Source organism: Nothoprocta perdicaria, unplaced genomic scaffold (assembly GCF_003342845.1).
Source record: "Nothoprocta perdicaria isolate Ctin4 unplaced genomic scaffold, notPer1 scaffold_547, whole genome shotgun sequence".
NCBI lineage: Eukaryota > Metazoa > Chordata > Aves > Tinamiformes > Tinamidae > Nothoprocta > Nothoprocta perdicaria.
Window position 1 is genome coordinate 68,095 of NW_020455807.1, and position 20,621 is coordinate 88,715.

Sequence of the window (20,621 nt, forward strand, 5' to 3'; positions counted from 1 at the left end):
CTTGGTTTGTTTGTTGTTTTTTAAACACAAATGTCCCCTTTCCCCTGCTAAGATAGCCCATGGCAAGACATAGCATGGGATGCTGTGGTTTAGACAACATTAATCTTCATGCTTTACCTATCAAGTTCTGTATTCATGTGGAAAATATGTAAAACCATTAGGTACCATGCTTAGAGGCTATGTGATACAAGTATGAGCAGAGGGATCCTATTGCTGAGCARGTCTTGACACTACAAAAATCATGCAATGCAATCATAACAAATCATGCAATCTCATCTCTCCCCTACCAGGGAATTAAGAAAGGATATATTTAAGTATGTAAATAGTACCTAAAAAGTCAGAGTGAACCTAAGAGCTACTCAGACAGTTGGAGCAAAAATTACAAAATTCTAAAAACGCATGTGACACAGAAGAGCAGCAAACTAAAACAGACACAACTCAGTAAAAATGGACTATAGAGATGTAGACAGACTCAAAAATGACCCAACTACTGGCTCCTCTCAGAATCACCAAATAGCATCCAAGCAGGAAACACAACAAGACTTCAAGCAGTCTTGTTTTGGTTCTCATCTTAATTTCCCCACGTAATCAATTYTGAAGCAACACAACTCCTAGCAGTTTCCTTTAAGTCAAAGTGCTTGAAAATTTTCTTCAAATGCTCTGCTTCTGAAAAATTATTATTCACTCAAGTTTGATAAATCCAATAAAAGTGCTATGTAGCTATTTTCTTTGCATGTGTATGTTACACAGTCTTTACTGCTACCCTATTGATACAAGGTCCTATTACAACAAGTCCAAGAATCGTACAATCAACCAAGACTTTCCTCTGAATGAAGGATCCTACCTCCAAATCCACCATARGACACATGCCAAATGAAGGAAAACACGGAAGTTTAGACCAAAAGAAAACAAAGTCCCAAGGGGAATCCTACTGTGCTTGTAAATTTAACGAGTAACAGTCTGAGAAATACTTCATACAATTGGTGTGATGCTGCCATTTTGCCCATCATCTTTTACCACTGTTCAAGCAACCTTATAATCATTCTAAGAATATATATATCAAGTATATTTAAGAATATACAAATCAAGATCTCCTTGATGTACTTATTTATAGATAGCTACAGCAACTTGGTTACTCAACACAGAAAGCATCAGTTGCTGTATAACTTGCATGAAAGAAGCCAATAGTTAGTTATAGTACACACGGGAGCATACAAAACTGCTATGATGAAACACTGGTTACGATTCGGACCCTAATAAAACTTTTACATCTGAGCACACAAAGCTCTTTTATCTAAAACATAGCATGATAAAGAAAAAAAACCCCACATACCACAAACAACAACATTTGGAGGGACACAGTGTTCTTACTTTTAGCAGTTCAAAATAATGAAGACAGTGGTAAACAGGGGCAAGGAGCAGCCGGGGTAGAACATATTGAACAGCTTCTTTAAAGCCTTCACCTATTGACTAGAAACAAAATAAATTTCAATCTTATAACAATCAAAGTACAGAAGCAACAATATAATGTGATTTTAAAAATCATGCATTTTGCTTAAATGAAAAAGTTACCTGTAAATAAAATGCTGCTCCTGGCTTTGACAATTGACTTAGAAAATGATCGTGAAAACCAGGTCGCAAAATATCTTGTGCATACGATTCATATGGATCAAATGCTAGCTCCTAAGAAGAAATACAGCATATTTTTAAAAAAGTCATTAAATATCTAAACCACATTTTTTTAAATGAAAATACAGGTACTACCTAGGAAGGACTTCTGTATCTAGTAGCTGTGAAACCAATAAGAGAGGAGAATGAATACTGCAAAGACTTATGTGCACAGGTTTACAGAATAATTTAGGTCAGAGATTTGTGGAGGTGACCTGGTCCAATCCACTCCTTAACACACGGTCAACTCCAAAGTCAGGTCCAGTGTCAAAGGTAGCTAAGATTGCTCAGGGCCTTGTCCAACTCTATTCTGAGCACCTACAAGGATAGAGCTGTGAAAATCTCTCCGGACAGACTGCAATATGTTCAGCTATTCTCTTTGGTGATTTTCTTCCCAAGTATCTAATCGAGATCCCCCTCATTACATTTGGTGCATCTCTCTTGCCCTACCACTGTGAATCTCCATGACAGACAAACAGAGTTTGACTCTGTTCTCCAACTTTCCTCTGGATAACCTGAGCAGCAGGGTCTCTTCTTCAAACTTCTCTTTTTGAGACCAAATAAATACAGTTCTCTCAGACCCTCCTTGAACACCATGTGCTTCAGCTCCTTAAACAGTATGGGGCTTGCATTATGTATAGACATATCTTTATTGTGATAATCAAAACTGGACATAGAATCACAGAATTCTTGAAGCTGGAAGGGACCTCTAGAGATTGTCTAGTCCAACCCCCCTGCACACACAGGATCACCTAGAGCATGTGGCACGGGGCTGCATCCAAGAAGGTTTGGAAGATCTTCAGAGAAGGAGACTCCACAACCTCTCTGAAGATCTTCTGCGGAACACTGCTCACTACAGGCCTCCAACTGGACTCAGTGCCACTGATCCCCACTCTCTGAGCTCTACCATAAGCCAGTTCTCAATCCACCTCATTGTCCACTCATCTATCCCACACCTYCGGACCTTGCCCAGGAGGATGCTGTGAAGGACAATGTCAAAGGCCTTGCTGAAATCCAGAGAGACAACATCCACCGCTCTGCCCTTATCTATCCAGACAGTCATTCCATTATAGTAGGCTATCAGTGAGTCAAGCATGATTTCCCCTCGGTGAATCCATGCTGAATATCCCCAAGCACCTTTTTGTCCTCCATGCGCTTGGAGACAACAGCCAGGATGAGCTGTTCCATCACTTTTCCAGGGATGGAAGTGAGACTCACTGGCCTGTAAATGGCCGACACGGTACTCCAGAGATGCTCTTAAGTGTTACACAGAAAGGATCTCTCAACCTGATGGCTGTCCACTTCCTAATCCATCCCAGCAGGTGGGCAGCCTTCTTTGCTGCCAGGGATCATTGCTGATTCCCAAGGAACCCTAGACCCTGTCAGAGAGCGCTGCTCCCCAGCCAGCCGGATCATCAAGCAGGGTCACTGTTACATATCCAGGACTTCACATTTGCCTCTTTCATCTCCATGAGGCTCCTTGTCAGCCCATTTCTCTAGCTGGTTTTCAAGTTCCCCCAAAAGCAGCCCTACTTCCAGCATCATTATCTGTCAACTTGATGAGGTGCATTCTCTACCTTTTCACCCATGCTAACAACACAGGCATTTAAAACAGCATCAGTCCCAATAGCAAACTCCGAGGAATATCAATAACTACAGGCCACTACATGAAGTTTGTATCGCTGAGTACAGTTCTTCAACCCTAACAGTCACCAATGCCCTGCCTACCTCAATTCAGCAAGCTAAACCATGTCTCACCAAGCTGATAATAAGAATACTAAGGGAAATTCTGCTGAAGGCCTTGATTAAGTCTAGACAAATGATATCCACCACTTCGCTCTGCATTCACGGGTGTCCTCTTAAAAGGCAGTCAACTTGGTCAGGCACAGTTTGTCCTTCGTAAGTCTGTGCACGCAGTTCCCAATCACTTCTAGGCCTTCATTTGCCTGGATGTGAATTTCAGAAGGATTTGCTTCAGAATCTTCCTGGGGACAGCAGCAAGGGTGACCACCCTCATAGGTTCCAGGATCTTCCCCATCAGATTTTTTGAAAACGGGTAGAACGCTTGTACTTTCTGTGATGGAGAATCTCCAAAAATCACCACAAAGTTTCAAGGATGCTGCAGAGAGGCTACACAATAACATCAGTCAGCTGCTCAGCATCCGTTTTTGCCTCACATAGATGAGCATATATCCAGGTTACGAAAGCAGTCCCTAACTTCACTTTTCTCCCCCAACCTTCGCTACTAGGCTAAAAAAATAGGAGATCTAAAAGCAGATCTTGCCAGTAAAGACTGGGTAAAAGACAGATCACCATAACCCATTCCATATCCTTCATCACAAAGTCTCCCAAAATATTGAGCAAAATACTCACAGTTTCTTCAGCTTTGCTTTCCATGCCCCGCCCCTTTCCTTTTTAAACCTATGCAAAGCTTTTYTGTTTCCCTTCACCTTCCTTACCAAATTAACTCTAGCCGAGTTGAAAGAGACGTGAAGATGATTATTCTCTCAAGAGAAACAGGGTCTGTGATCAGAAGATTACTTTTACTTCTTTAAAGAAGGCATCATCCACTCCCTCTTCTTGAATAGGTAGCCTGCAGTGGAAGTCCCACCACAACATCCTCTTTGGCATCCTTCCCCTCTGATCTTCATCCATGAAGTGTTCAACAGGACCGTAATTCATTTCATGACAGAGCTCTGCATATTTGAGCTGCCCTTTTGTAAAGTCCCCTGGCCTATCTTCCCTACCCATCCTTTCTAAATGCTTGCACTCACTTACACAACCTTCCAGCACGCAACCTTTCCTGCCACGTGACTAACTCCAGCAACATCAGAGCACTTCAACTGTGTGTAGAATTCCAGATCCATTCTGCAAATGTATGTGGCCTGAAAAACAGRCACTTCAGAAGAGCCCTCAGTCACTCAGCTTTAAGGGTACAGTGTGATAGCCTCTCTTGTCATGCTTTCCCTTATGTGCATCCCCGTCTCTCCTGTTTCTTCTATTACCTTTGAGCTTTGGTCTCCGTTCCCTAACAAGTCTACTTTAGAAGTCCTCCTCCTCAAGTTAGCAAGCCTGCTAGCAAAGAAGCCTTTGCTCAACTTGGTCTTCCTCTAGCAGTCCGGACCTACTCTGATTTATAGGATTCTTCTGTTCCTCTGTCCAAATCTATGCAGCAGTGTTAGACTTCTTTGTGTATATGTATGTACATGCATGCTCTCCTCAAAACAAACTCTAAACAGACCTACAAAAGCTGAGGTCTATAGTCTATAAGGTCAAAGTAATCTCAAAAACAGGACTGTACATTCATGCTGGGGGGCAGGCACTGAAAAAAGCTCTCACCCTAAACAAAGGCAGCCAGAACAGAGACATTGACCTGCACTAAGATGCTAAAGGTAAAAAGCACAATTATTTTCTTACCTCAGCCATGTCTTCAAAGCAGCTGCCTACTAATGGATGAGGACTACCTTCATCTGTCATTTCAACAGTGTCTTCTATATGGCCTAGTAATTTCACACTAAGTTCGTGAATGTCTGATATACGACTAAATATATTTTCTACATCCTGTAAAAAAGGAAAAGAAATAGAAGAAATTCAGCACAGAAAGGGATGCTAAAGTTCTATGAAAAAAACATACTGTTCAAAGCTACTGTGCTATAAAACAAATGTTAAACAGTGCCTCCATTACAGCAAGATTTTAAATATATTTTAGACATTACCTACATGCATGTTATGTGTGTGTATATAAATAATGTACATTGTAAATTGGCATAAACAATTATGAATCAAAAAGGGCAAAGAACAACGCTGACAAACCTTAAATTCTATGCCTGCAAGAGAACAGAGCAAGCTGGGTGGTTTCTTCTACAGAAGAAATTCTTATTACTCCACAAGTGTTCCTTTGTGATTTCCATTTTGTAAGTCAAGAACAGTACTCTCTCTTCTATGCATATGTTAAATCTGACAATAGTTAAGTCTTAGAAAAGTTTTAGATTCATAGACTATAAGCTGAAATTTTCACATAATACTTACATGAGATGAAAATAATTTGGAATTGGAAGCATATGGCTCTCTGAAAACTCTGATAATGAGGTTTAGCTCCCTTATATATTGTCGAACTTCTGCCATAAATGATTTCACTAGGTCATAATAGGTTTGCTCCCCTGAGCTGGAGGGTTCCTCATCAGATAAAGTTAGTGCACTTAAGTCTTCTACATCTTGATGGAACATATCCATCAAAACCTAGGTAAAAGGGAGATAGAAAAAGAGTGAAAATATCATCTTTTCAAAATTACCAGCAAGTTACTGGAGAAGAAAATCTATTATTGCCATAAAGTTAAACTGATCAACAGGAGGAGATTTATGCCTCTCACTCTGCAATCTGTTGAGTATTACAAAAGCAACATTCATTGCTATGATTTCACAAGTCACAGTACTGCTATTTGTAATCATAGTTCCGGAAGCATTGCCAGTAATTTAGACCAATTTAGACATCTCTTCAAGAATATGGTCCTAAAAATCAACTGTTGATTCTAGAGAATTGGAAGAGCTCTACATAGTATACCAARACGCCATTTAGACAAATGTACACTACAAAGTATACCAAGACACCAACAATGCCTGCTGGAAACACCCCATCACACTGTATATGTTCCGAGTCTCCATCTTTAAGAGCCCTGAAGTTCTCTTGTTAAAACAAAACCTCAAAGAAGGGCTCCTATTTTAGCAAAGAAGGCAGTTGGGTTGCAGAACTAGAGAGACAAAAGGACTTCTAAAACTAACTACCAAAAGACATTTGCCCTGGCAAGGCTTACCAAGCACAGTTACTAATTACTTCTCAAAAGGAAGATTTTCTAAGCAGACTACTGAATACTTCTTCCAAAGATGGAATCTAAGCCAGAAATTACGACAGCAAAGCACTGAAGAAATTATACTTTAGGTTGCTGCCTATGGAACAGAAAGAACAAGATAAACCAAGAATGCGGACTTCAAATGCATAAAGCTCATTCTAACTTGAAGTGTCTTTAGGAAAAGAGACAATCTAAATAGAGTTCACACAATCTACAAAAACTGTAAGAATAACCCAGCAGAAGATGTTGTTAAGTACACAAGATGACTTTGTCCTGGGATAGACAGATGGGATAGCATTTAAAGTTCTGGTGCTCACACCTACGCCGACCTCCAGAAGTCCTGAAGTATCAAATAATAACCAGGAAAAAAAAAGTTATGTTCTGTCTTCTTTATGAAGAGTTAGAGATGAAGTCATGGTAAACCTATGTCTGTATGCTCTAGAAATAGATGACAGAGGCATGGCAAAATGCAGGATCAACGCTGTAAATACTCCCTTGAGAGCTATGTGAAGGAAGGCTGACAAATTAAACATTAAATACAGCTTTTAAAATGGTAGAAAACAGAATGAAAGTGTCAAGTGTTTTGCAAAATGGTTATTTAACTGGAGTTCAAGCGCTTCTGAATCAACAACATGGCATTTAGTCCGGTACATAGAAGCCTTTCTTCAAATCAAGACATCATGCTATGCTCAGTTATCTAAAAGATAACAATAAAGCAAACAATCGAGTAGCTACACAAGACAAAGTATTCTGTGCAGAACATCTGGCAATTCATAAGTACTAGAGATGGTCTGGTAGGTTCCTCAGACCTGACTATTAGAAGAAACATGTCTACCTAGAGAATGCATTCCTCTCTCAGGTCTTCTGCTAACATTCCTCAAAAACGTTCAGATCTATAAAGGAAGGGAAATGAGCAGCACCAGGTTCTTYCTCCTAATGAGTCAGAGGTCCATGCTACAAACCCTGTCTTAACATCTGTGCCAGCAGAACAACAGTTATTTTGCATTGACTTCCTCTAGAATACACACTCTACAAGTAGAAGATGAATAATTTTTTAAAGGCAGGGAATTTGCATGGAATGCAGATTATAGGTAGAATCCTAGCTAATTCTGGAAAATGGGATATTACATGCTCTCTGCTCTGGGCAATTAGATGGAATGATATAGGTACTCAAGGAGGCTCCAACGCTTGTAATTATTTCATAGATGCAGTCCTAGGTCATACTTGAGCTAGGAGATTCCAGACTGTATTCATAAGGCACATAAAGCTCCTATGAAATCCACAAAAACTAATTAAAGTAAACATATTAAACATCTCAGTTATAGCATTTAGTCCATCCTGCAGAATAAATCTTGCATTGCAATAATTTGGTTTTTGCAAACTAGACAGAATTTTGCAGAGAAAACAATGGCACAAAAAGTGTGGAAGTGCTTGAAAAACACAAACAAAAATATGCATATAAGGCCATGTAATTCTGTTTTGGGAAATAAAAAAAAGTATATTGGGGGTAGGAACCCAATATACACTTGCTTTTTTCCTTTCAAAAATCTCTTCTATGCATATACTAAGAGTTTCTCTTGTAAGGCAAGCTCCTGAATCAAACTCCTCATGGTTTTTCCATTGTTTTTCCCTAGCTTCACCTACAATGGAAAAAATTACACTGCATTTGCATCGTCCCTATTATCATGACAAATAAAAAAAATCAAATACTTTCCCTCCACTGACCCAGGCAGGTACAAGAGAAACGAAGACAATTATCCTTAGAAATACTTCACACTTCAAGATCTCCGAGGATACCTTCTTCACCCTCTGTTAAGAGGAAGTAAGTGAGACCAGGCAGGGCAAGCAAGGATGAACAAGACACTGAAACAGAAACGAGTCTAGCTAGAGACAGAGCACGACCAAACACCGAAAAGGGGTGTTAAGTCACAAAATCTCTAGACCTCAGCAAGATTAGAGAATCTGAATTCCCCTCCCTTAAGAGGAGGGTCTTACTTGAAGGCAAGTCCTCTTTATAAGCCGCAGCAAAGACTACTTACAGATGAAATTATGGAACTCTAAGGAGGATCAGACTTTTTTTTTTTGCATCTTTTTAAAATTACTAGGCCATTAATTATGAAAAGGTCCGTAGTTTAGCTTAGCTTTCTTTTTTCAAGCTATAAAATAAGTCTCCACTATCACAACTTAGGAATGTTAGATTTTGAAGCTAATGTTCCTCCACAGCAAGTTTTAAGGAATACATATGCTGCTGGGATTAGAGGAGTGAAGATTTCAAAAAGAGACAGTGAACTATTATCCAGCGCAAAGAAAAGCTCTGTAAGCTCAATTAGCTTTCTGAAAGCTTTGCAATATTACTGGAACCATATTTTAGTGCAATAAGCTTTCATTTTAAATGTGCAACATTCTTTGARTGCAGTAAGAAACGAACACTATCCTCTCAAGACTTAATTAAACATTTCCTCTCTAAGATGAGAAACAAGTTACGCTTACCTTATCAGCACACATTGCCACTTTAATATCTTGTTTTGTAATCTCATAATGCCTTATATTCCGCACATAATTCCCAACCAATTTCAAGATGTCTGCAGAAATGTATTCTAATACTGCCACTATGTAAACAGATACTTGATGGTCAATTTTATAGCCTAGAACTTCCTGAAACAGAAAATAAACAAGTGCTCCAGTATTACTCAGTTGATCAAACATACACCAAAGGATACAATCAAAAATCAGAAATTTAGGACATTATTCAATAAACATTCACTACACATCTACAGTCTACTTTAGTAACGCAAGTACAGCATTCTGTAGACCTACAAATGCTAGTCTGCTATTAAATGTGGAGGTGACAAGAAGAAAGAATCATCACCCAAAAACTCTTTAAAATTATTTTATTCTCATTGGATAAACAAAATTAAGTTCTCATTTGCTACAAATGATTGTTTTCTTGGCATTGCACAAGTGGTAAGTGAACAATTAAGAAATTTCTCGAAAAAAGGTCCTAAAGACTTGAATGAAAAAATATGTACAATTCACTAAACAGGAAAATCAGAAAAAGAAATTATGTAACATTAATTATTATTAAATAATAAGGTCATAAAGTTAACTCTAAAACTTACCTTTAATAAAGGATGGATTTTTTCTACTGGGAGCGATAACGGATTTCTCCGTTTCCTCTTCTCAATAGCAGACTGGGCATCAGCTATTGCCCATTTATCAATAGGATGGGGAAAACTTTTTTGAACGCGATCCTTAAAGAGAAGACAAAACTAAAGGGTAAATTCACGAATGAGTTTAGTTATATTCCTACATTAAGAAAGCACTTTCAATTACTTAAATGTTTGATATTGTTATTTCAATTATAGAGGCTTATATCTTTAAATTCAACAGTTTGAATTTCAGAATATCATCAACACAAAAAAGCTGAGTGCTTAAAATGAGAAACGCCAGAATTACGCTCCCCTTGCAGGGAGCTTTTTTGTTCTCTTTGWAACCATATCTGATAACTCAGCATTTCAGTATAAAACTACACAGTATCATAGAACTTCATTCCATGTATAAGAATGGATGTTGGTCATTCAATGAGATGCTGTGCATTTTCTGCTCTACCTTCACTGATCAGTATGTGGTGCACCACACCGAACACAGCAACGAAGACATTAACAAAAAGACTCTTCAAGAGCATCCTCATTTTTCAAAAATCGACTGCACAGACTGCAGGGTGACTAAATATCTCTAATGCAGCTTTCTCCTGATTTTTTTTCCTCATTGTTCGCTCCTTCCAGTAGACAGGGTGCCTGAATGCACCTACATCCTCCTATACTCTAAACTCCACTGGAATTTGCATGCAGGAAGTTCAAAAACCTCACTGTTTTTGTCAGCCTGTAGTCCAAAAATGCTAGTAACCCTATTTCTTGGATATCATCTTTTTTTTGTTTCTTTTCTTCAGACCCCAGCTCCCACCCTTTCAGTTGTGGGCGCTAACTTATGTAAATGCAGCCTCAATTTAAGCAACAACGAAATGGGGAAGATGAAATTAATGGCCACTTAGGAAGAACTCCCAAACAAAACCTCCTTCACAAAAGCTGAACTCTGCAAAGGTGGCAGCCAACTTTTCAAAGTAGACCCTTCCCCTGGAATCCATCTGCAATTAAAGGAAAGGAGAGGTCCTACAAATAGTCCTGTTCACTATCCAATACTGATTCATTCCCCTAGCACAGTCCAGTCTGCTGACTGAACAACAGGGGTATCCTGTAGGGGGAAAATAAATGTGTTTGACCATGTAATTAAAGACAGCATCATCACACATAAACACAAACGGGGTAAACTGAGGTTGTCTGATTGCATTTAATTCAAGCCCTTAGGATGAGAAATGCAAGACTTAACAACCTGACTTCACAGGCTCTTAACATATTAACACTGTGTTTAATGCTGTACTTAACAACGCTAAAGAAAAATAATGGAAAATAAATAACGCCCAAAAATTGCACAGAAACAACATTGCAGAACAGGCCAGTCACTTGAGGGGATGCTGAAACACTATTAAGAGGGGATAGCAATTAAGAGAGAAGAGAAGAGAAGGAAGAAGCTCATGAACCCTGAGTTAAGGACAGCTATTTCTTGACTTTCCAGCCTTATTCTAAGCCCAGGCCTCTGCCCACAATCTCTTAGCTTCTCAGCCCCCTACACATCTCTGGCAGGGAACCATCAACACTGTTTTCTTCAGACCTTAAGGAAGTTGCACCTTGTTTTGTTACCTAACCTGGTGTAGCCACAGCCTCCAGCTACCGGAAAAGGAGCACGTGCGCCACAGATGAAGTCTGTAACCAAGCCGTCTTCTTCCGTCAGTGGCAAAACACAAGGACTACCAAGATATTCGTGGGCTTATAGCTTATAATTTAGCTATAATTTTAGATCTTATAATTTAGCTATAATTTTATGACTTAGCTATAAACTTATAGCTTAGACTGCTTCCCAGATGGAAGAAAAATGTGTACCCCTTCCCTCAAATTTCAGGCTGCTTCTCCAAGTACAGGGAGTTTGTAGGACTTTGAAAAGATAAATTTATGAGGTTTCAATATAGAGGAAAGAACTCTTTCTTAACTCATTCTGAGTGAACAACTGAATTATTTTTAGTCAAATTGCTGAGGCAAGGGGGAAGAAGAAAAGAGAGAAATCATGCTAAAACATCACACTGAAAACGTTTCAGACTAAGCAGCTACAGTTTGAATGCAATACAAGTGCAGAAAGGTCTTCTGAAAGAAACCAGTCAGCTTTACTTAGTGAAGTAACACTCACCATCACCATACAACTCTAATTATACAAAAACAGTTTTACTCTGTACTGAGCAATGAAGTCAAATCGTGTGTGTATAACATATATATATATATATGTAAGTGCTATTAAGCAACTCAAGACCAAAACATTTTATGCTGAGGCTGATACATAAAATTACATAATTACTGTTTTTCTTCCTTAGTCAGTGCATTCAATTTTACATTTGGAAATGATTCATGTATTAGACTTTTCATACAACTGTTCCAATTAAGTTGGAAGAAGTTGGAAGATCAGACTTGCAGAAAATATTCACTGTACCTCTACATCCAGAAAGCTCCTTGGCTGAGCTTGACACAGCATATTTAACAACTGGAGAATTAACTCTTCGACATACTGTAAAGCATCTTCAGTAGAGGAAAGTTTAGGATGGACTTGTGCCTGAACCTATAACGAAACAGAAAAATTCAGGCTTTGAATTTTGCTCTTTCCACAGTACCTGTGTTTGCTTCCAGAGAAGCTGACAAAAAGCAAAGAAAAACAACAACAAAAAAGCAGCTCTGCAAAGCACATCACCCAGAAATTAAGCAAAACATTAATTTACACTTTGTAGAAGCATAAACCTCAAAAGCTAAATGCACTCAAATTGCTGTTAGTAGCATTTAATGTCAAGAAAACAACTAATTAATAAGAGCGCTTAGCAGGGCAATTAAAAAAAATGGTTTAAAAAACATTGCATATATTTGTCTTTTCCCTAGATTACTCTTTTTCCTCTCTACAATCAGCTTTAACTACGGGATTTCTCCTTTTGCCAGCTCGCTGTGTGCCACTCAAGCAATCACAGCACAGATACAGAACTTTTTCAAAGATGGAGCATTATGGAAACATTGCTTGTTTGTCTGAATTCTTTAGATTTCAGCAATACTTTGCCTTCAAATGATTTAGCCCATCCTCACTTCGCTCCCACTAGCAAGCCTGGTTTAGAGTTGTCCGGTTTGTTTCCATGCTCTTCTTTTTTTTTTTTTTTTTTAAATGATGCTGCCAGCCTCTAGAATCGAAAACACACAGAAAAATACCACAATAGTGTATCAGTATTAGTCAGCTGTTCAGGGTCCTTCAAAGTTTGATCCTCCCAAGAGATGAAAGCTGAGGCACAAACCTCCACCTTCCTGCAAAGGGTCAGGTCACCAATTTATTTTTCGAGATAGTTATTTAACTTCCCAAACTAGTCTGCAGATTGACTTTTCTTTGCACTATCATTAACAAACTGGGCAGCTTAAAACAGGTTAAACTGCAGGTATTCAAAGCACAGCCCTTCAGAGCTTAAACTGACAAGTCATTTAATCTCAGTCCTAAACAGTGATAGCAAATACTATACCAGTGAGCTGACTGCTAACTTTCGCAACACAGATTTCAAGTCCCAATTTCGTCATTTTACCATTCCTCAGCACCCAACACTAAATGCCTCCAGTTCACCCAGTCACTAGCAAGGGAACTTTTCCACCTTCAATCAACACCCAGCAATCTTGTTTCATCAAAATATTAAACCTATGCCAATATTCAAATCCTGCTGCMCTAATTATTTCATTTCGCAGCTCAGTTTTCATCCCTTTTGCAGTTATAGCAAGAATTAAATCTGTTACAAAGTTCTAAYACAAAACAGCCTTAAATACAAATCCACTTGCCGACTAAGGAATTCATTAGTTTGGAAACTTCATGTCTGGGCATAGTCCTGGTGTTCATACAACTGCTGTTAACATTCAAATATGCTAAATCACGGGTTTAGTTACTTGCAGATTGTGTTCCTGTGTGCAGAACATCTTAAAGAACATCTCTAAAATCTATTACTGCAACTTAAAAGTACTTGACCAAAAATAGACCAGAAATTTTCTCGACCTGCCTAGCTAAAGCAAGCATTTTGATGCCATTTATTTCACTTCTGCCAAAAAAATAACTACACCTAGCTACAGAGTGTGCTTTTAGAGATAGCCAAGTAACAGCCAGCCCAAGCACTACTGACAGTTCAAACAATGATGACTGAAATACTGACCTGTCTAGGAGCATCTCAGCACCACCAGAAATTACAGACCGGTACAAAGATTCTCTTAAAGATTAGAGCTGATAAGAGTTGCATGGAATTTGTTTTTCCTTCTCTTTTTCCTTCAGAGCTGAACAAATTAACGCTGCATTGACCCTACAATATACTCTAGTTATTTCAGAAAGTGTTTGATTACGTAGCCAACTGTACAGTAGAAACAGAGAACCAGGGTGACGCAGAACGGTTCTTTCTCCTTTGCTTGGAGAACAGATTCTAGACCTACATGGCCTCATCGTATGCTCTCAGTCTGCAATACAGATACCATATGAATAACAACCACAAAAATAAGTCACATCAGGCTATGACCTGAAACATTAGACACAGTGAGCCAAAGAGGTCAACACAGATAACCTACTTCTAGTTCAGAAGATAAAAGTTCCAAACATTTTTTTCTAAGCATTTAGGTTTGTGGGTAATTACATCATTCTTCTCAAAGGCCATCATTTCCTGGCACTAGCAAGCTCTGCTCATGCAGAATATCCACCTTGTCACAGAAAAACATCATGAGATACCATTTGCTTACTAACATACCGGGTCTGTGTTAAGTAGACAGYACGTAAGCTGCAATGCTACTTAAGTGAGGTTTAGTATCATTTAGGTTTCAAAGTCATGCAAGGGAAAGCAAGAAAACTACCGGACTAATGAGCAAAATTACAGGATGTTGCGGTAATTATCATAGACCATGTAATTTCAGTATGTGAGCTACAAATCTGAGCACCTAAATGCTCAGATTGAAACACTGAGTACTCAAGGCAAGTCTCAAGAAGCTAATGATCTAAGACACAATGCATCACTAGAAAAGATGCAAGACTTGATAAGACGAGAAATGAGAGCATTTGTTTGGGTAGGTTATCACAGCTTCCAAAAAGAAAAAAAAAAAAAAAAGAAAAAGAAATCAAGTCACTAGGGAGGGGGGGGTCCATCTTTTTCATAAAGTCAGTTCAGATTTCACATTAAAGAGACTGGGTCACCCTGCTTTATTCCTTTCAGAGAAGGGAGCATGGCTTGAATCCCACCAGATCATTTGCAATCCAGTGTTAGGAATCTACACGATAAAAGCAAACAGACTAACATCATCTGAAGTGTAGTGATGTTAAGATAATTTGCAAACATTTAATTTCTTTAAATAACAACAGAATCTATTCCTTCCCTGCTAAAACATAACCAAAATTATATACATAAAATAACAGCTTAAGAAAAACTTCAGTATATCAAAATACCCTTTCCCCCAATTTAATAGTCTTATATAATTTATATCAGCTATAAATCCATGTCTCAATTGCTCCAGCTGTCATTCAACTTATCTGATGGGATTTTTTTTTTTTGAATGCTCAATTCTCTCAGTCTTTTTCTAATTTTCAAAAGGAAGAGACGTGGCATCGTTTTAAATTCAAAAGATAAGCAAAGCAAGCATTCCCTGAGCAGCTCAAGAACAAGATCATACCAGCATATAGGAAAAACCTATGGTATGATCACCATGGACTTTATTTGACAAGAGCAAGCAATTTCCATCAAGAGCAGCAGTAGCTTAAAAATTAACAAACAAGCTTTCTGACAAGCTGTCAAAAAAGTCCATGAAACCCAACTATAAATTTTAATGAGCAATACAAGGATAAAAATACTGCATTTATTATAACCCTTTAGCCACTTATTTTCTACAGATCTTTCTCAAACCATGCCTGTTGAACTTATGATGTTGCATCATAAACTACAATCTACATGCACCCACAAGCCTCACTAGAAACAAGAGGCACCTACACCAAAATCCTATGGAGGGCTGAGTTTAAAAGACACAGACAAAACAGCTTCAACTTGCTCAGAGGTTTCATCTCTGACCAGTCCAGCAGAACAATTCCTAGGTTGGTCACGTGATAATTCAAGGTACAGTCTAGAATGATATGCAGCTACTTATTCTGCCCTTAAGAGGTATATGACAACAGGTAAGAAAGCAAACACAGTCCCCACAACCGCACAGCGAGTTCATCAATCTGACTGACATAAAACAAAACTTCCACAGAAACAATTTCAGGTTACCTCTTCCTCAGGGTCACCTCATCTCCAAGAAAATAAAGGACAGATTTATGCTGAGCATGAAACTACAAATACAACCTCAATGCTTCCCTGTCACCTTCAAAAATCAATGTAATCAGAGTCATAGTTGTCAGTATTTGTTCTGTTAAAAAAGAATAGACCAAAAAAAAACCTACTAGGAGACTGTAGAGAGACAACCATAGAACTGCGGCCCAGTAGGAACAGTAGAAGTTCTAACAGCTTCGAAAAGACATATTCAAGAACGTAATCATTCTAACGTTACCCAAGGGAGGGTCAGATTCAAAATGAAGCATTCAATGTTAGGAAGAGATTCTATTTTTCATATCTGGGCAAGATTACCCATCTGTTGGCATTGTGATATCAAGTCAAATGATGGATGCTGCAAAACAATTCTACACCTCACTGCTGAGTACCACACCTCAAGTGCTTGTAAGAAAGCATCTACAGGAGACAGAAAAAAGTTGTGTTTACTACAGCCTTGTGAGAACAAACTGGAAGAAGCTAAAGGAGAGATAGAGATTGCAAAAGAAAAGAAAGAGACCCAGCTGTCTTTCCTACCTATTGGGATGCTGAAATATTTTCCTGCCACCAGAGGGAGGAAAAAGGTTTAAAAATAAAATTATGGTGTTCCATTACATTAGTTCAAGTTGGAAAGAAGCCTGGCCTTTACCAGTCCTCCCAAATCACAGAGCAAGGTATCTTCCAAAAGGACTTTAGATGGGGCAAAATTTTATTAATTATGAATATTTTCCTAAGCCTTCAAAATACCACATACAGAGAGGCAGTATAAACAGGTCTTTGTGGATACCGTTTGTCCAACAGACTTTTAATAGCCCAGAAGAATTTCTTTTTCAGGTATTTTCTTCAGTTAGCTTGAAAGTCTTCACTAACCTAACAGGCCCTAAGAATACTCACCATGCCTTTTGCAACCTTTCTTCAATGACTAAAGCACTACCAACAACTACCAGCTTGTTACTTAAACACTCTAAAAATATTTTCTAGAAAGTTTGCACTTTTTGTTGTTGCTTTTATTTTTATTTTTGGCAGAATTCTCATGATATAAGGCAAGTGCCATTATGCAATGTTTTGTTACCTTGATCAGTTAAAACTCCAATAAATTAAACCAAATACAGAAGTCTTAGATCCAAATTTCAGAAGAAGTCCATGTAGTCTGCAATATCCTGATTTTAGCTAACAGTTACATCAAGGCAGCAGTACTAAACAGCTGCAGTCGACAAGTGAAAATACTTCATTAAGAGTTGAACTATGGGAGTGTTTTAACTTTATTCTCCATGGCCATGAGATGTACCAGTAATCCATCAGAAACTAAGGATGTCCCATATCTGCAGAAAAGCAGCACTCAGGACATCTACTGGCATTTTGAGTACCAAGCTTCAACTGGAGTGGTATGAGTGTGAAGACAGATTTAATAGAAAGATTGAGATAAAAGCATTTTGGTCAGCCATGGCTTTCTGGGTACCTGAAGTCACTTAGGACACTTGTCTCTTGCTCCATTTGTACAGAAGACACAATATAGAGATTACCTGAAAGCAAACTTCTGCCTTAACCAAAGCAGCAAATTGCTCTTAAACTGTCAAGTAACCTCAAACCAATACTGGTCACAGCAACTTCTGAGAGCACACCTTACACATCTAGCCTTGCCTTGCTAACTGCTCAGCTACTTCAAAACAATAGAGTGTTTTGAATCTGGGTGAAAAGAAAGTCCTTGCATCTCTTTCAATTTTAAATTCAAAACAGGGAAAAAACAAGTCAGAGGTGTGCAGAGAAACTCCTACTTCACAAATGAAAGCTATGCAAGCAAGATGAAGCCACAATGGAAGGTAAGGTGTTTAGAAAAATGTTTAGGAAAAAAATATCTCCCAAAATGTAGTCAAAACAAAGTACATGTATAAAATCAATAGTGAAAGAACACCAAAGTTGAAAGACGCATCGATCTCCTCCAAGTTCTAATTCCAAGACTTCCATTTCTTTATTAAAAGGCACGTTTCTCCACCTCCAGCCACTTTGCTGTTTTATGCATCTTGAATCCTTTCTCTTCAGCACCAGCAKCTCACTTTCCGTCCTTCTCCGCAACCACAGTTTCAAACCCCAGGTGTTATTCTTGCTTCCTTTTCTTATATCTCATCATCAAGATCAACTGCCTTTAGACAGCCGCTGAAGATCTCCTTAAGACTCCTTTTCTGTTGCTTCAAAATAAACGTCACCAGGCAGAGAAACACCTCAGAGTACACATTCTTCCTCCTCATCAAGTCCTTTAGAGYCTATCTTGACAGCATCTGAAGGAAAATCAGAAGAAAAGGCATTATATTATGACCTAAATGGTACAAGTGCTGCTTTTGGTGAATGCAGCTGCTCCAYGCAAAGACAGTGCATCACAGAATCTACTGTTAAGGTCAACATCTAGCGAAAGACAAGGCATACTTTCCCTAAGCATCCATTGATGTAGGAAGAGATTTATTCTCACTGCATGTTCTGTTTTCTGTTGTTTGATAAAAACATGGAATCACAACTCCTCCTTGGGAAAAAATACATAGTTGGAAGCTATGTGTTGTTAAACCACTGTAAATAATTGTTTGGGGGGCTGTAATTTGTATTCCATGCTATAAGCCAACTCAAAGTTATAAAGGGGTAAGGGCAGTTTAGTGATTCAACCCACATATGGTGGTTCTCTCCAGTGGTTGAGGACACTCCATCATGGTAGGCATTAAACTTAGCAATATTAAATCAAAATGCTGCCCTCCTAATCAAAGACATCACTTCATTACAGCTTTTTTAAATGGTCAGGTCTGCCTTCCAAGTGCACGGGAAAACATCCCATCTCTATTCGTACATCTAATTGGCTTTAAGGGCGAGTTTAGTAAGTTGGTTCCTGTCACTACCTGAGACTAAGTACCAGAATGGCCGGCTTACTGACAGTCGTAAGAAAAGAGCTCTCCTCTAGCAACTATGAGCTTCGTAGCACGTGAGCTTCAGGTAAACTGACTCTCACCCAGACAGCTTACTCCAGTGACTTAGCAGAAGAAGCCACAGGGCACTTTGTCTCCCTCCAGACCAGTTCTGCCCTTTAACCCTGCTGGCATATGGTCAACATTCTCCGTTTTACCAGCTACACATGCCGGCCTCTAGCTATAGGCTGGGCCTATAGCACAGCAAATGATCAGCATCTCAAGCCCACTGGATGTTTCCAGTGATAGAGATAGTCAAAGTAGGCCTTGGCAGTTTTGATGGTAACACCTGCCAGTTATATTCATGGCTTCATGGAGCCCATGAGGGTAAAACCCTGAAACACATGTACCTATACAAGTTCATAAAATATACTGTATTTTTTTTTTAATACTTCCATTTGCCATTTAAGATGCTACTGTAACTAGAGTGTCCAGGCGGTCAGTAAAGCAGATGGCAATGCAGAGATCTGCTTCATTTCTACATTTATAGGAACAGGAATAGTACGCAAAGAAAACTACAATTCTGGAGCACACTGGACTACAGCCTGCAAGAAGTGGCTTGGCAGGTGATAATCTCACAAAGGGCTGAGGTTAGAAGAGTTACCATCTGCCCTACATTTGCAAGTTTGAGTGGACAGYAATCTTCAACAGGAACTCCATCTCGCCCTGCCTCCCCTCTGCACACAACAAGAAATAAAGCATAATACAGTGAAATCGAGACCACCATACCTTGTTTGGCCCATTTGTTGTCGYCCGTAACTCATCATTTTTGGCTTTCTCTTGCTGTTATCTTCCAACTCCAGCATTCCTTTTTTCCTTTCCCAGCAGTGTTCATCCGTCTCACACCGTGAGGATCTTTAATCCACGGAGGCTCCACAAACTGCTCGTCCATTGGGATGAAATGTAGCACTTCAAATGTACCAAGTAATTCCAGCATTCCAACTCCTATTTGTCTTTAGATCCTTGTTCTTTTCCTCCAGCATTTAGCTCTAAGCTTTGTTCCAAACTCAATGAACCTCTGCTATAGGAGGGAGTAACCCATCTACTGCAGGAACAACTTCTCCAGAGCTTGGATCTTAGTAGCTCCAGCTTCCAACCACGCTTCAGTTGGCTAGTTGTCCAAGTGCTTAAAAGCAGCATAAGAATCAGGGCTAGCTTGGGTCACACTGTTAGCCCAGAAGTTTAGTTTCTGAAACAGTGACTAACAATCAGCATTATCCCTGATAAGGCATTAACAGCATATGTTATGGATGAGACAAGTAAGAATTCTAAGAAGTGGATGAAGCCACGCAACACTGGAGATGTCAAAGAGCATGCCCAGAAAAACACGAGGCAATGCACTGCAACAGGAAATTGGGAAGAAACACCAGACGGGTACAGCTGCAACACTGCAGACCGGCACTTTGGGCCGGCAACCCCAGCTGCTCGGCCGGCCTCAGGCACAGGTCTCGGGCGCAGACACCCYGGCCAAACTCTACAACCAAGCAAAACACGGCTGCACATGGCCAAACTCTAGCGTCGGAGCGCGGCCACGGCAACAGCAGCCGAAGCCTCCCGTTAACCTTAAGCCTCCTGCTTGCAGAGCTCTGATCGGGAAAGGGAGAACTGCGTCCGGAGGATGTTTTCCCTCCTCCAGGGCCAGGCCCGCTCGCTGACCTCACGAAGCCTCCTCAGCCACGGCGGCCTTCAGCGAGCGCCATTAAACCGGGGCGCTCG

General features: G+C 39.4%; 1 protein-coding gene and 1 long non-coding RNA gene across 2 annotated transcripts in view; both read right to left on the reverse strand.

Moving 5' to 3' along the window:
• SOS1 (SOS Ras/Rac guanine nucleotide exchange factor 1) overlaps positions 1-12,224 on the reverse strand; it is a 41,732-nt gene extending 29,508 nt beyond the window's left edge. Inside the window, exons 1-7 of the mRNA XM_026048521.1 lie at positions 12,111-12,224; positions 9,635-9,766; positions 9,006-9,170; positions 5,698-5,907; positions 5,086-5,229; positions 1,573-1,683; positions 1,372-1,470 (exon numbers count right to left, since the gene is read on the reverse strand). Coding sequence (XP_025904306.1) covers positions 1,372-1,470; positions 1,573-1,683; positions 5,086-5,229; positions 5,698-5,907; positions 9,006-9,170; positions 9,635-9,766; positions 12,111-12,152 — 903 coding nt within the window. The 5' untranslated portion in view covers positions 12,153-12,224. The remainder of the gene's footprint in view (positions 1-1,371; positions 1,471-1,572; positions 1,684-5,085; positions 5,230-5,697; positions 5,908-9,005; positions 9,171-9,634; positions 9,767-12,110) is intronic.
• A 5,976-nt stretch (positions 12,225-18,200) lies between these two features.
• On the reverse strand, positions 18,201-19,698 carry LOC112955243. The gene is made up of 2 exons (XR_003250850.1): positions 19,635-19,698; positions 18,201-18,236 (listed from the first exon to the last, which is right to left on the reverse strand). It is a non-coding gene; the product is annotated as an uncharacterized LOC112955243 (long non-coding RNA).
• Between the last annotated feature and the right edge of the window lie 923 nt (positions 19,699-20,621).